A 15,406-nucleotide genomic window follows, 5' to 3' on the forward strand; every position below is an offset into this window, starting at 1 on the left:
GTTTGGGATGTGCACATTTTTTACCATGAATGCAGTGGTTAGAGTGGCTTATGGGCCTGGGTCCTCCTCTCTATGGTTCACTAGCCCACCCCCTAGAATACTTAAGCCACCTCTGTCCAGCACTTCTAGGCTTTCCTATGCCAGGTGCTGATGTTTTGGAGGCAGGCATGTACTTTTTTATTCCAATATTTACAACAGTGGAGGATGGGGGTTCACTGATCACTGGGGGAGTGTGTGGGGGTCTGTACTTTGTCTCTGCAGTGGTTATCTGGTCACTATGGATACCTTCAGGACACTTATATCTGGTTTTAGATTGCCTAAGTCACAACGTATAAGTTCTGTCTAGGCAGTCTCATTAAACTTTTGATTATTGCTGCAGGATGACTAAGTCTAGGTCGGTCCACATCAAATAAGAACATAAGAATTGCCGCTGCTGGGTCAGACCAGTGGTCCATCGTGCCCAGCAGTCCGCTCATGCTGTGGCCCTCTGGCCAAAGGCCAGTGCCTTAACTGAAACTAGCCCTACCTGCGTATGTTCCGGTTCAGCAGGAACTTGTCTAACTTTGTCTTGAATCCCTGGAGGGTGTTTTTCCCTATGACAGACTCCGGAAGAGCGTTCCAGTTTTCTACCACTCTCTAGGCGAGGAAAAACTTCCTTATGATCGTACGAAATCTATCCCCTTTCAATTATAGAGAGTGCCCTCTCGTTCTCCCTACCTTGGAGAGGGTGAACAACCTGTTATTATCTACTAAGCCTATTCCCTTCAGTACCTTGAATGTTTGATCATGTCCCCTCTTAATCTCCTCTGTTCGAGGAAGAAGAGGTCCAGTTTCTCTAATCTTTCGCTGTACGGCAACTCCTCCAGCCCCTTAACCATCTTAGTTGCTCTTCTCTAGACCCTTTCGAGTAGTACCGTGTCCTTCTTCATGTACAGCGACCACTGCTGGACGCAGTACTCCAGGTGAGGGCGCACCAATGGCCCGGTACAGCGGCATGATAACCTTCTCAGATCTGTTCTTTATCATTCTTAGCATTCTGTTCGCCCTTTTCGCCACCGCTACACATTGCACAGATGGCTTCATCGACTTGTCAATCATAACTCCCAAGTCTCTTTCCTGGGAGGTCTCTCCAAGTACCACCCCGGACATCCTGTATTCGTGCTTGAGATTTTTGTTACCTATATGCATCACTTTACACTTATCCACGTTGAACCTCATCTGCCATGTTGATGCCCATTCCTCGAGTTTGATTATGTCACGTTGCAGATCTTCACAATCCCCCTGTGTCTTCACTACTCTGAATAACTTTGTATCATCCGCAAATTTAATCACCTCACTCGTCGTACCAATGTCCAGATTGTTTATAAAGACGTTGAAGAGCACGGGTTCAAGCACTGAGCCCTGCGGCACCCTGAGTCCTGCGGTGACGCTCTTCCAGTCCGAGTATTGTCCGTTTACCCCCACTCTGTTTCCTATGCTCAAGCCAGTTTTTAATCCACGTGAGTATTTTTACTCTACGTGAGCATTTTGTTCATAGTTTAATTGAATGGGCTTACATAAGAACATAAGAAATTGCCTCCGCTGGGGCAGACCAGATGCCATCCTGCCCAGCGGTCCGCTCCCGCAGCGGCCCATCAGGCCCACTGCCTGAACAGTGGTCTCTGACTAATTTTACATTTTACCTCTAATCCTGTCCCTATAACCTTACCTCTACTCCTATCTGTACCCCTCAATCCCTTTGTCCTCTAGGTACCTGTCCAGACCTTCTTTGAAGCCCTGTAGCGTACTTCTGCCTATCACATCCTCCGGCAGCGCGTTCCATGTATCCACCACCCTCTGGGTGAAAAAGAACTTCCTGGCGTTTGTTCTAAACCTTTCCCCTTTCAATTTCTCTGAGTGCCCCCTTGTACTTGTGGTTCCCCTTAGTTTGAAAAATCTGTCCCTGTCCACTTTTTCTATGCCCTTCATGATCTTGAAGGTTTCTATCATGTCTCCCCTGAGTCATCGCTTTTCCAGGGAAAAAAGCCCCAGCTTTTTTAGTCTGTCAGTATATGAGAGGTTCCCCATACCCTTTATTAGCTTAGTTGCTCTTCTCTGGACTCTCTCAAGTACCGCCATGTCTTTCTTGAGGTACGGCGACCAGTACTGCACACAGAACTCCAGGTGCGGGCGCACCATCGCACGATACAGTGGCAGGATGACTTCCTTTGTCCTGGTTGTGATACCTTTCTTAATGATACCCAACATTTTGTCCGCTTTCCTTGAGGCTGTGGCGCACTGTGCCGATGTCTTCAATGTTGTGTCCACCATCACTCCCAGGTCCCTTTCAAGGTTGCTCACCCCTAGCGGCGATCCCCCCATCTTGTAAGTGAACATCGGGTTCTTTTTCCCAATATGCATGACCTTGCATTTCCCTATGTTGAAGCTCATTTGCCACTTTTTGGCCCACTCTTCCAGCGTTGTCAGATCTTTTTGGAGGTCTTCGCAGTCCTCCATGGTTATGACCCTGCTGTATAGTTTAGTGTCATCCGCAAATTTAATAACCTCACATTTTGTTCCCGCCTCCAGGTCGTTAATAAATATATTAAACAGGAGCGGTCCCAGCACCGACCCCTGTGGTACTCCGCTCGTGACCCTTTTCCAATCTGAGTAATAGCCCTTTACTCCAACCCTCTGTTTCCTGTCCGCCAGCCAATTTTTGATCCATCGGTGGACCTCCCCTTGTACCACGTGGTTCCATAGCTTTCTTAGCAGTCTTTCGTGTGGTACCTTATCGAAAGCTTTTTGGAAGTCAAGGTAAATGATGTCTATGGATTCCCCTCTATCCACCTGGCTGTTCACCCCCTCAAAGAAGTATAATAAGTTTGTGAGGCATGACCTGCCCTTGCAGAAACCATGTTGGCTTGGCTTTAGCTGCCCATTTTTTTCGATGTGTTCCCAAATGCTGTCTTTAATCAGCGCTTCCATCATCTTTCCCGGGACCGAGAAATTGAACAGTATATTTTTACCCTCTACGTTATATATTTTTTCCTTTTCCTCTTTCCCAAACCCTAGAGTTTATTGTAATTAATCCATCTTTCTTTTCCTTATGTTTCAGAGATGTTTGTATTAGTTTGACTTTGTTTGGTCTCTCCCCCCCACTCCTTTTTTTATTATATTGTAAAACACGTGGCATGGCCAGACTCCACCCACCCCAGCTCACTCTTCTTCTGCCCTGTGTTTAGGGCCGATGATCACCGCTCTGCTATTTAAAGCAGAGGAAGGAGAAAGCCCCCTGCCATCTCCGCCCTCCTTCATCTGCCCGACACCGCTTGTGCAGAAAGGACTGATCTTAGCACTAAGTTTTACCTCAACTCGATGCTAGGTTCTACCTCTATCTAAGTCCTTACATGACACCAATAGCTGTTTAAATTCTACCCTGCTCATGTCTTACTAGAAGCAATTGAGTGCTAAATTACCATCTGACTTAAGTTTCTCCTCCGTTCTGTCTTACTAGAAGCAATTAGGTGCTAAGTCTTCCTTAAGTTTTATCTTACCAGTTTCAATGTCTTACCAGAAGCAACTGTCTTAAAGGTCAATACACTCTTACTAGAAGCAATTGGGTGCAAACTTTTCATCTGATTTAGTTTCTACCTCCATTCGTCTTACTAGATACAATTAGGTGCAAAGTTACTAGAAGCAATCAGCTGCTAAATTTTACCTTTGCTTACGTCTTACTAGAATCAATCAGGTCCATTTTAAGCCACTGTGCCAAGTTTTCATCTATTTTAAGCCACTATTCAGTTAAGCCACTATTCAGAAAATCAAACAAGTCCTAAGACATCTACTATCAAATACCCAACAAGATCCAAACCTCTAATTCCAGAACCCCACACGATAAACAAACAGGCTCTGCCTTCAGCCCTCTTATTGGTTCTCCTAGATCTCACCATGAAGCCACCTTCTTGGCTCCTTCTTCTCTTACTCTGCTCATTTACCAACATTACTCACTGCCTGAAACCTCTCCCCCAATCTACTCGACTCCACAAATGTCAATAATATTTGCTCTGGCCTCAGAATCCTTGTGCTAGTGCGCACCAGAAATCACACCTTAAAAAAAAGATCACTACTATAAGGAGCTCCTTCCCTCCAACAGTCTCTTACAACTCTCTGGCCCCCAACGACTCTAACTCTATCCCAGCAGACAGATCATGGACTACTGTCGAACTCGTATCCGAACCCCAGATCTCTAAACTCTGCCTCAAACTGAAATCCTGTAATGTGCCCTGGAACCATTCCCTTCCTACCTGTACAAGAATATTCCCACGCAGGCCATCTCATCCCTCACCAGTCTTATAAACTCTGCTTTACTATCGGACCTATTCTCCACAGAAATGGGACATATTGCCTTGTCCCCATTATTGAAAAAAGCGGATCTTGACCTTTCCTTTCCTTTTAACTACCGTCCCATAGCAAACATCCCTCTCCTGACTAAAATGCTAGAGGCCATCATTTCCACCCAGCTCTCATCCCTACCTAGAGAGATTCTCCATTCTCTTACCTTAACAATACAGCTTCAGACCCAACTTCAGCACCGAATCCCTACTGGTCTCATTAATTTCAAAGGTGCAACAATTACACTCTCGTAATAAGTTTGTGTCCTATTATAATTTGATCTCTCTGCAGCTTTTGATGTCATCCACCATGATATTTAATTTATCAACTTTCCGAGATAGGCATCGACTTCACAGTCTTAAGAGTGGTTCTCGAACTTCTTATGTTCCTGCTCCTACACTGTCAACACAAATGTTGCCACGTCCGCTCCTTGGAAATCGACTTGTGGAGTCCCGCAGGGATCACCCCTATCCCCTATTCTCTTCAACATCTACATGTCTTCCCTTGAAACAATCTATACTTATGCTGACGACATCCTTGTCTTTCTCGAGACAGACTCGAACCTTACCAACCTCTCTGAGAACATAACAGCCTGCATAATGAAACTCCAATCCTGGTCCCTCTCAGTCCAAATGAAACTGAACGAGTCCAAAACGAAGCTTCTCTGGCTCGGTCCAAAATTAGAACAGCTGCCCACCCTCTTCACACTGCCCTCTGGCGCCACACTGCAGCTTGAGTTCTCAAGCAAAGTTCTAGGCATCATCATCAACTCTTCTCTTTCCTTCAATGACCACCTCAACTCCCTGGTAAAATCATGCTTTTTCAGTCTCCACATGCTGAGGAAAGTGAGATCCTGCTTCCGCCAACAACATTTGCTGTCCTTGTTCAATCCATCATCCTTTCCAAACTAGATTATTGTAATTCCATCTCCTAAGTCTAACTAAAAATAAGTCTTCCAAAAGACTTCAAATAATTCAGAACACTACAGCCAAGTTAATCTTCGCAAAACACAAATTTGACCGTGTTTCCCCACTTTTGTCCAAACTCCACTGGCTCCCAATAATTTCCAGGGTTCATTTGAAACGCTCCTGCCTAGCTTTTAAAATCCTACAGGGAATCCTCCCTCCCCTAATCCCACTATCTTGGAACTCCTCGAGTCCTGTCAACACCAGGTCCACCCAAAAACTTAAACTATCCTTCCCCTCACTAAAAAGTATCCTCTATGCTGGAAAATCTCTCTTCTTCAGAATCACAGGGCTTTGGAATAACCTTACTACCCCACTATGGAATCAGGTCTCCTTCCAACTATTCCGTAAGCACCTGAAAACTAGGTTTTTCACAAAAATGTAATGCTCTCCTCCCCCCTATACTCAACCACCAAACCCAATGTGTTATACCTTCCTTTATTAAGCTCTTGTAAACCGTGCTGAGCTCTATATTCATGGAGATAAGGTATATAAACTTAAGGTTTAGTTTAGATTAGTTTATTTCACCCTCGATTCCATGGTTTGCAAGTTTCCGAAGTAGTCGTTCATGTGGAACCTTGTCAAACGCCTTCTGAAAATCCAGATATACATCTCGCCTAACTCCCACCCTAACCACTCCTTCAAAAACGCCCCTTTTCACTCTGAGCTCACAGTGGCAGTGAAAAGACCTAAGCTGCTTTTAGATACGTCTAAAACCCGTTTAGCACTTGGACGACCTGTCTTTTTGATCGTCTAAGTACCGATTTAGGCAGATTTTTAGATTATTTCCATTTCAATTATGAACCTCTTAGATTTTAACCTTGGATTTATATTTATGGTATATCAAATAAATTGAGCTTGAACGTCCAATTTCTTCAGAATCCGGTCCTTCTTCTTGGAACCTGTGGACTGGAATGCCGGCAATCTGACTTCCTGATTGACATGGAATGCCAACAACCTTTGGCAAAAAGGATGGAATGGTGCATAAAGAGACTCCAGCTTCAGTAAATCTGAGGAAAGGCTCTCTGCAAGAAAGCGCCTATAACTCAGAGACCCTTCTCGCTGAAGTAATAGCCACCAGAAAAAAACATTTTAAGCATCGGATCCATCAAGGATGCTTCATTCAGCGGCTTGTATGGAACCCGGCTGAGACCCTGCTCGACTACGTTAAGGTCCTAAGAAGAAGAAATTTTGGAAAATCCAAGATGGCTGCCGCAGCAATATTTTGGCACCTAAAAAGTGCTCTAAAGCTCTAAAACAAACACACTAGCGATTTTAGAATTTTATAGGTAGGAGAACATCAAGGAACAGGCAGAAACCTTTAAATTTAACATTTACAAACCACCCCACCACCCCAATTTTCCTCAAAGGCTGTAACAGCCTTACTCACTGTGGCCTGTGCTGCAAACCTGCCTCAGCTCCAAAAGGACTCGTAGCTGGATATTGGAGAAGAAATCACTGCCTCAAAACTGAATGCCCTCCCAGCGCTGAATCTTCAGGATGCCAGCCTAATCGGTGTCTAACTGAGCCTCCAACTCCCACACACTCAAAAATGGGTGAGGCGATATGCAGCCGGCACCCTGGAAGACTCCACTGAGCCCTCAAAGGATGCCCAACAGCCTGGCCTCAAGTCCCTGCGATACAGTAGGTAAGCAATGCTACAAGGGGAACAGCCCTGATCTCCAAAAATGCTTCTGCAGGTTAGCCAAGAGGTACCACAAGGGATCGGCCTGTCAGTCTGCATCTCTTCCATGCAGGCAGAGCTATACCCTCGATTAGGGGAGCTCTTAGCATGAAATGAAGCAAAAAGACCGTGAAAAGAACAAAAAACCACCAACAAAAATAAACAAATAAGCAGAGCAGATCAGAAAGACTCCTTCAGGCTTGAGTGCAGAAGGAAAAAACTGAAGGGGGCATCAGAGCCCTCTGGTGAAGTAGGAGGGATTCAAAAGCCGGCAGGCACTGGAATATTGCCCATCCGTCCAGAATGACACACCTATTGCACTAGAATAAGTGACTTACCCAGGGTCACAGGAGCAGCGCTAGGATTTGATCCCACAACCTCTGGGTGCTAGAGCAGCAGCTCTACCACTAGTCCACTCCTCGCCTTCAAGACTCTGGTGAGACCTCATTTAGAATACTGTGTACAATTCTGGAAACAATACCTTCAAAAAGATATAAACAGGATGGACTCAGTCCACAGGAAGGCTACTAAAATGGTTGGTGGTTTTCATCATAAGGCGTATGAGGACTGATAAAGATCTCATTATGTATATTTAGAGGAAAGGCACAAAAGGGGAGACATGATAGAGATGTTTAAATACCTGCATGGCATAAATGCGCATGAAGCGAGTCTCTTTCATGAGAAAGGAAACTGGATTGAGGGGCATACATAGGATGAAGGTGATAGATTCAGAAGTAACCTCAGAAAACACTTTTTCATGGAAAGGATGGGAAATACTTGAATGGCCTACCGGTGGAGTTGGTGGAGAGAAAATGTGCATCTGAATTCAGGAAAGCTTGAGATAAGTACATTGGATCTCTAAGGGAAAGGAGAGGATATTAGTTGGCATGGATAGGCAAACTAGATAGGCCCAATGCTTTTTATCTGCCTTCATTTTTCTCTGTTTTTATGAGCACTAATAGGCTACTTAACTGATGTTTCATCAAGATTGCACATGGATATCCTCTGCACGCTATTCTATAACTTTGCACCTAACTTTTCCCACGAACATCCCAAAGGGGAAAATGGCCACAGGAGAGGCATTTGTGGGGGAGGAGATCGTGGACATTCCTAAAGGCTAGGTACCCAGTTATAGAACACTGCCAATCTGCACTTAATTTTGGGCATGAGACATTACACCTGATTCTATCAGATGCAAGTCCAGCGCACAACCCATATGTTATTATGCCAGGATTCTATAAGATTATATACTTACCCTGGTAAGCTCTTTTCCAGTAGATAGGTGAAACATTCTAGACCACAGGGTTATTTCCCTTTACCCACATGAGCTGCAGAAGATAACCATTCCAGGTTTTCCACTCCACTTCTAGAGTACTTCACAGGCTAGCTTAGATCCTCCCATCAGTCAGTACCCAAGCATAGAAAGACACTCACATCTGTGAAGTAGAGGCACCTTAACGACAAGCTAAAACATTGTTCTGCTCAAACAACTAAACAGTACCCATAACCGCCAACATAGGCTTCAAAAGGAGCTCAGGAACTACTAGAACAGGCTGAACATATTTACAAATACTTCCCAGCCTCTAAGGGCTGACTGATCTTCATGAAACAAATTAGCAACATAGAAAGAGACTGAAATGTGACATCAAACTCTGAAATCAGGCACAGCAAGGACAGGGCAGGGGGTTTAGAATGTCTCAATCTACTGGAAAAGAGATTACCAGGATACGTACATAATCTCCTTTTCCAGTGCAATAGGTGAGACATTCTAGACCAGGGGTACCCAATAGGTCAATTGCGATCGAACGGAAATCGCCAAGGCAACATGAGTCGATTGCGGAGCCCATCCCGGGCTCCGTGATGGACTCACTTTGCCTTGGCAATCTACCAGGCCGATCAACCTTCCTCTCCCCTTTGGAGAGGAAGTTCGGGCCTACCAATCACTGCCTGGCTGAGCTGGAACTTCCTTTCCGACAGCAGAATTGACGTCAAGGAGAGGAATGCTGGTTGGCCCGACGCAGGGAAGCAGGGAGAGCTTGGGGCGGCAGCAGCTTTGGGGCCTGTTACCCGATGGCGGCAGCGGCTTGGGGGCCTGTTCCCCGATGGCAGTGGCTTGGGGGAGGGGAGGAAGACAGAAGGAAAGAAGGGAAACAGAAAAAAAAAAGAAAGAGGGCATGAAGAGAGAAAAAAAAGAAAGGGAGGCAGGGAGAAAGAACGGGCAGGGAAAGAGGAAGAAAAAGTTGGGGGAGGGAATGAGGTCTGGAGGAGAGGAAGCATACAGGCTGAAAAAAGGGAAGAAAGATTGGATGCATAGTCAGAAGAAAGTGCAACCAGAGACTCATGAAATCACCAGACAACAAAGGTAGGAAAAATTATTTTATTTTAAATTTAGTAATCAAAATGTCTGAATTTATATCTGCTGTCTATATTTTGCATTATGACTCCCTTTTACTAAACCGCAATAGCGGTTTTTAGCGCACAGAGCTTATGAGCGTCCCTGCGCTAAAAACTGCTATTGTGGTTTAGTAAAAAGGGATAGAGGTATATTTGTCTATTTTTGTGTAGTTGTTCCTGAGGTGACATTGCATAGAATCATCTGCCTTGACCTCTTTGAAAAAACCCCAGAATAAGAATGATAATTTAACATTTTCTCTGCATACAGTGTGCTTTGTGTTTTTAAAAAATTTATTGTTGATAGATCATTTTGACTTAGTCATTTTAAAAGTAGCTTGCAAGCCCAAAAATGGGAAGGAATGGATCCATGACCCATTTATGAGTAAGCCAAGTGAATCAACTTTGTATGTGCTTGAAGAGGATCAACTGCTTGAGGCTGCAAATGATGGTGGCCTTAAAAGTATGTTTGAGACAACTTCAAATCTTCATATGTTTTGGATTAAAGTCAAGGTGGAATATCCTGAGGTTGCCACAAAAAGCACTAAAACGTCTGCTTTCATATCTTTGTGAGGCAGTGTTTTCTGCAGTGACAGCAACCAAAACAAAATTACGGAGTAGACTGAACATAAGCAACACACTTCGCGTTTCACTGTCTTCCATTGTCCCCAGATGGTTGCAGGAAAACAAGCTCAGGGCTCCCATTGATTCAGCATTATGGTAAGTTGTATAATTTCTATTATGATATTATAACTTAGTAGTAATAGAAATGTAATTTATATTGTTTTAAAAACTGACCTATGAACACACCCCGAATCCTTCCCCCATCCCCTTACTGGTCCCTGGATAAATTTGCTTTTATAAAAGAGGTCCTTGGTGTCAAAAAGGTCGGGGACCACTGGTATACAGAATTCCCCTATTATGAGTATATATCTGTGTCTCTCAAACTGTGTGCTCCAAAGAGATTCCAGGTGTGCCACGAGATTCCAGAATTATACTTTATTTTTACAAATTCCCTTCTTAAGTATATACTAGAGTCTGTGAATGTTATGAGTGTCTGTATGCGTAAGGATACAACCGTCCAGACAAGCATAATTCTTTGATGTGATTGGTCCTTGAAAACTAACTGCAAGTAATTTTATTTTTATTTTTTATGCAGTAGATATCCTAACTTGAGCAACAAACAAAGAAGTATTGTTACCGTTTGGATCTTCTTATCTTTGCAAACTTGGAGTTTCAGCTCCAACAGAAATTAAATTGAAAAAAAAAAAAAAAGAGAACTGCAGATGGTAGATGATGAAATGCTTGATTGCTTCTTGACTATCAAGCCATGTGCTGAGTTAATTTGAACTAAAAAACAAAATACATCCATCCAATTGATTAGCAATTCTATTCTATCTACTTTTAGTTTCGCCACTGTTACAATTATTCATACATAGCTTAAAGAACTTTAAATAAAAAAACTCGCATATTTATTTTTTTTGTTGGTTTTACAATTTTATAATTTCAGTTATAATGTGCTGCTAAAAAACATTTGTTCTGTTTAGTGTGTCACAGCTTAAAAAGTTTGAGACACTAGTATAATCAGTGTTTATTATTTAAAATAGTGACATCCAATTATTTTTACAGGATTGTGCTGGGAGGACTGGTGTGGGAATGACTAAAGTTTCCTTACCACAGCCTGGTTGAGTGAAAGGGACTGACTAGTTGAAAGTTAACTGAAAAAGAAAACAAGGGAGGAAGCTTACCTAAGGCAGGTAAATACCCTTGCACTATTCAGAGTACAAAAATTCTCCTAGAATTCTCCTAAAATGTTTGTGGAATTTGATAGCCTGCTTCTACAGATTATCCCAGGAGCATAATTTCATTTCTTTCAATGAATTAAGCACACACATTCATAGTAGCCTGGGAAAAGTAATTTGTATTGTTTGGCACCCTCAATCATTTGTAAATGTTTGTGCCTATGCAATACATAAACATGAAAAATATAAACCAACACCCTTCACCCACTCTTTTTCTGTCAAATTTTCTACGAAAACTGTTTGTTTTAAAGCTGTTGTGTATAAACAGCATAAAACAAAATGTGGCATTTCAGGTTCTCAAATTACTGGAATTCTTCACTCTGAGGATAATAATTTGCTATATACATTTACTTTAAAAATTAAAGTCATACTATTCTAACTTTTGGGATTCGAAGGTTAACAACTTAAACAAAAAGAAAAATAACTGTAAAGCTAACTACTCGTTATAAATGAAATAAAATTTATGTCAAAAACCTCTTGGTTGTCTCTCTATTTACCTACTTCTGCATAGACTTTTGCTTCGATTTCTCCACAACTTATTATTCACTCAGAAGGTCATCCCACATAAAACAAAACAAGATTTTGAATTTCAAGTCAGGCTGAAAAACATTTTAAAACAAATAAATATCCCATAGATCTAAAGCGGACAAAACAGAAGCTTCTGGAAGAAGATCTTCGACTCAATCAAAGCCTCAATAGAGAAAGCAGGCCAGCCTGACCTCAAAGGCGGGAAAAACCCAACCTACCGGCCGGCTAGAATAAAGCGTTTAAACTGACACCTGCACAAGCAGGGCCGAATTAAAGGATAAGCCCAGTAAACAAGTGCCTGGGGGGGGGGGGCCGACTTTAGGGGAGGAGCAAACAGGCAGGGGGCCTCCGATTGCCTGGTGAGGTCAGCTTCCTTCCCTCCCCTTACAAGCGAACTGACCTGAAGCCGCGGGGCTCTAACGCTGCGCGCACCGGCTTCCCTTCACCGAAACAGGAAGTGATGTCATCCCTGTTTCGGCGACTAAATGAAGCCGGCGCACGCGACGTTAGAGCCCGCGGCTTCAGTTCAGTTCGCTCCGGCCCCCGAGCGCGAGACACTTTTGACAGCATCAGACGCGTCCCGCGCATCTCCCTCGCGCGGCTACAGCGGCATGTATCCGGACAGTTGAAGGAGCCCCGCTCTGAGACCTCGCCTTTCCTTACCTTGTCTGCCCCGAGAAGAGCGCCCCTCTCCCCACTCCCTTCTCCTCTCCCCTCGCTTTGCTCCCCAGAGCCCGAGAAGGCTCAAGTTGCTCGCGGACCGCCGGTAGATGCCCAGCGCTGAATGCCTTGTGCTACATTGCAAGACTTGTGCTTGGAGAACGTTTGGCCTTGTGTTTCTGTCCAAGATTACAGTTGAGGCGATTCATTGTATAGCGCAAGGACTATGACAGATTTATTTTATTTTTTTTTGGGGTGGGAGAAATGTTGATGCACCCAATTGGGGTGAGAGAGGGAAGGAGGGAGAAAGAAGAAAGATTCCAAGATCATGAGAGGGAAAGGAAGGAAAAGAGATACCGGACCATGGAGTGAGAGAGAAGGGAAGGAAGGAGAGAAAATGTCACCTAGTGGAGGGAGAGATGCCAGGCCATAGGGTTGAGTAGGATGGAAAGGAGAAAAGAGATGTCAGAGCATAGAAGAAGGGGTGGAGACAGAAAAATGGAGAGGGGGGTGAAGCTGAAATGAAAAAGGCATAAGACAGACAGTTTATTGAAGGAACATAGAAAGACAGAAGATGCCATATGGAAGAGAGAGAGGGCGCACACTGGATGGAAAGGGCAGAGAGGGCAATGGATGAAAGGGGCAATACATAGGGTGAACAGTAGATGGAACTGTGGGGGAGAGAGGGGAGCAGATACTGGAAGGAAGTGCAGAGGAGAAAGAAAAAAGGGCACATGCTGGATTGGGGGAAGAGGATAGAGTTAGATACTGGAAGGGATGAGGGGAAATAGGTGGCAAGCTATAGGTAGACACAATGAAAAAGAGAAATCGTCTAAATTCTCTCTTACTATTCAGTCCTTAGAGGCAGGACATAAATTGAGATGGAAGAACAGGAGGAAGGGATTGGAGAGAGAGATGCCAGAGCAGGGGGATGGGGAAGAGACAGATACCAGATCTGAGGGGAGGAAAGGAGGAGAGAAAGATGCTAAAATCTGCTGGGAGAGATGGAAGGGAAGAAGACAGATGCCACACCATGAAGGGGGGGGGGGGGCGGAGAGAAGTAGATGGATGCCACACTGATGGGGAGAGGGAGAGATGAAAGGAAATGCATACAGTTTCTGGAAGAGGCATAGAAAGAGAGCAAATGCCATGTGGAAGAGGCAGAGAGAGGGCAGACAGTGGATGGAAAGAAGAGAATGATGAGAAGATGAGGAAAGCAGAAACTAGACGACAAAGGTAGAAAAAAATTTCTGTTTGTTTTATTTATTTATTTTTGCTTTAGGACAGGGGTGTCCAATGTCAGTCCTCGAGGGCCGCAATCCAGTCGGGTTTTCAGGATTTCCCCAATGAATATGCATGAGATCTATTAGCATACAATGAAAGCAGTGCATGCAAATAGACCTCATGTATATTCATTGGGGAAATCCTGAAAATCTGACTGGACTGTGGCCCTCGAGGACCGACATTGGACACCCCTGCTTTAGGATAAAGTATTATTGTAGCTGTGTTTATTTATAGCAAATAGAAATAAGGTGATCCTGTTTATTGAACTAATTGTAATACATTTTTTTTATTAATTCAGAGACCATAACTCCTTTCCTCAGGTCAGGACAGGGATACTGTAACAGCAGTATAGTTTACTGACCTGAAGAAAGAGGTTTTAACCTCTGAAAGCTAATTGAGAAATGTATTAGTCCAATAAAATGACGGGCACTAAATTTTCTTCCTGCTATGCCCCATGCCTCCTACCCAAATGCAAAATATAAATTGGTGGGCTTCCCAAAGCCCTGCCAGCTGAAGATTTCTTTCTCTAGGAAGGAAGGAGGGATTTGATGTTTGGAGGTTGCATAGAAGAAAAACTGGGGTGCACAGCCGGCCACCTTCCCTATTCTGTCGCTGCTGCTTTCCTTAACCAGCAGCAGCGTCAGTAAACAAGGGTGTCTGCGGGTGCTCACTCCGGCGGTTGTTCAGCTTCTGGCTGGCTCCCCTGCTCAAAACTGCGGGCGTCGGTTCCATGCGCGATCTGCGGCTGTGTCGGAAGCGTTCCCAGAAGGCTTCCAGCAGCCGCAGATCACGTGAGGTTTAGACGCCCGTGGCTTTGAGCAGGGGAACTGGCCAGAAATGCTGGGCAGGGAAGAGAAATGCTGCTGCACAGGGAAGTGGGGGGGGGGCGTAGAAATGTTGCTGCTGCACAGGGGAGGGGAGGGGGAGAAATGCACACGGAAGAGGGAGTGGAGAAATGCTGCTGCATAGGCAAGGGGGGGAGAAATGCTGCACAGGCAAGGGGGAGAAGAGAAATGCTGCTGCAGCAGCACCCAATTGGGGAGAGAGAGGGAAGGACGGAGAAGGAAGACGAGGGAGAGGAACCAGAGATGCTAAGTCCATGGGAGGGAGGTGAAGGTAAAAAGGAAAGGAGATACCAGACCATGGAGGGGAGGAAGAGATGCCATGGCATGGGGGAGGGAAGGGAAGGAGATAGAAATACTAGACCATGGTGTGGAGTGGGAAGGAAGGAAAGGAGAAGAGAAAGAGAGAGATGCCAAAGTATAGGGGAGGGGGGGTGAAGCTGAAATGAATCGTGTAAAGGAGAGAAGGGACACAGGATATACAGTTTATTGAATGGACGTAGAAAGAGGGAAGATGCCATATGGAAGAGAGAGAGAGGGTGGACAGTAGATGGAAGGGGCAGAGAGAGAGGGCAGAAGCTGAGTGGAAGGGGCAAAGAGAGGGCAGATGTTGCATGGAAGGGAGAGAGGACAAACACTTCATAGAAAGAAGAGAGCAAAGAGAAGATGATTAAAGCAGAAACAACAAAAGGTAGAAAGATTTTTTTTGTTGCTTTACTTAGAATCAAGTAGTATTGTAACTGTATTAAACATAGAAACATAGAAATAGACGGCAGATAAGGGCCCACGGCCCATCTAGTCTGCCCACCTTAATGTCCCTCCCCTACCTTTGCCCTGTGAATAGATCCCATGTGCCGATCCCATTTGGCCTTAAAA

The 15,406-nt window shown here is 44.4% G+C and overlaps 1 protein-coding gene across 9 annotated transcripts in view; it reads right to left on the reverse strand.

The window, feature by feature from the left end:
- C7H14orf39 (chromosome 7 C14orf39 homolog) overlaps window positions 1-12,020 on the reverse strand; it is a 264,000-nt gene extending 251,980 nt beyond the window's left edge. For 5 of the 9 annotated variants that reach the window (XM_033950798.1, XM_033950797.1, XM_033950796.1 and 2 more), the window contains exon 1: window positions 11,718-12,019. In XM_033950798.1, coding sequence (XP_033806689.1) covers window positions 11,718-11,725 — 8 coding nt within the window. In that variant the 5' untranslated portion in view covers window positions 11,726-12,019. Of the gene's footprint in view, window positions 1-11,089; window positions 11,126-11,713 lie in introns of those variants that run through there. The other 4 variants (XM_033950799.1, XM_033950801.1, XM_033950794.1 and 1 more) reach the window with 3 other exon arrangements.
- Window positions 12,021-15,406: the final 3,386 nt, after the last annotated feature.

Source organism: Geotrypetes seraphini, chromosome 7, assembly GCF_902459505.1.
Source record: "Geotrypetes seraphini chromosome 7, aGeoSer1.1, whole genome shotgun sequence".
In the NCBI taxonomy this organism is placed as follows: domain Eukaryota; kingdom Metazoa; phylum Chordata; class Amphibia; order Gymnophiona; family Dermophiidae; genus Geotrypetes; species Geotrypetes seraphini.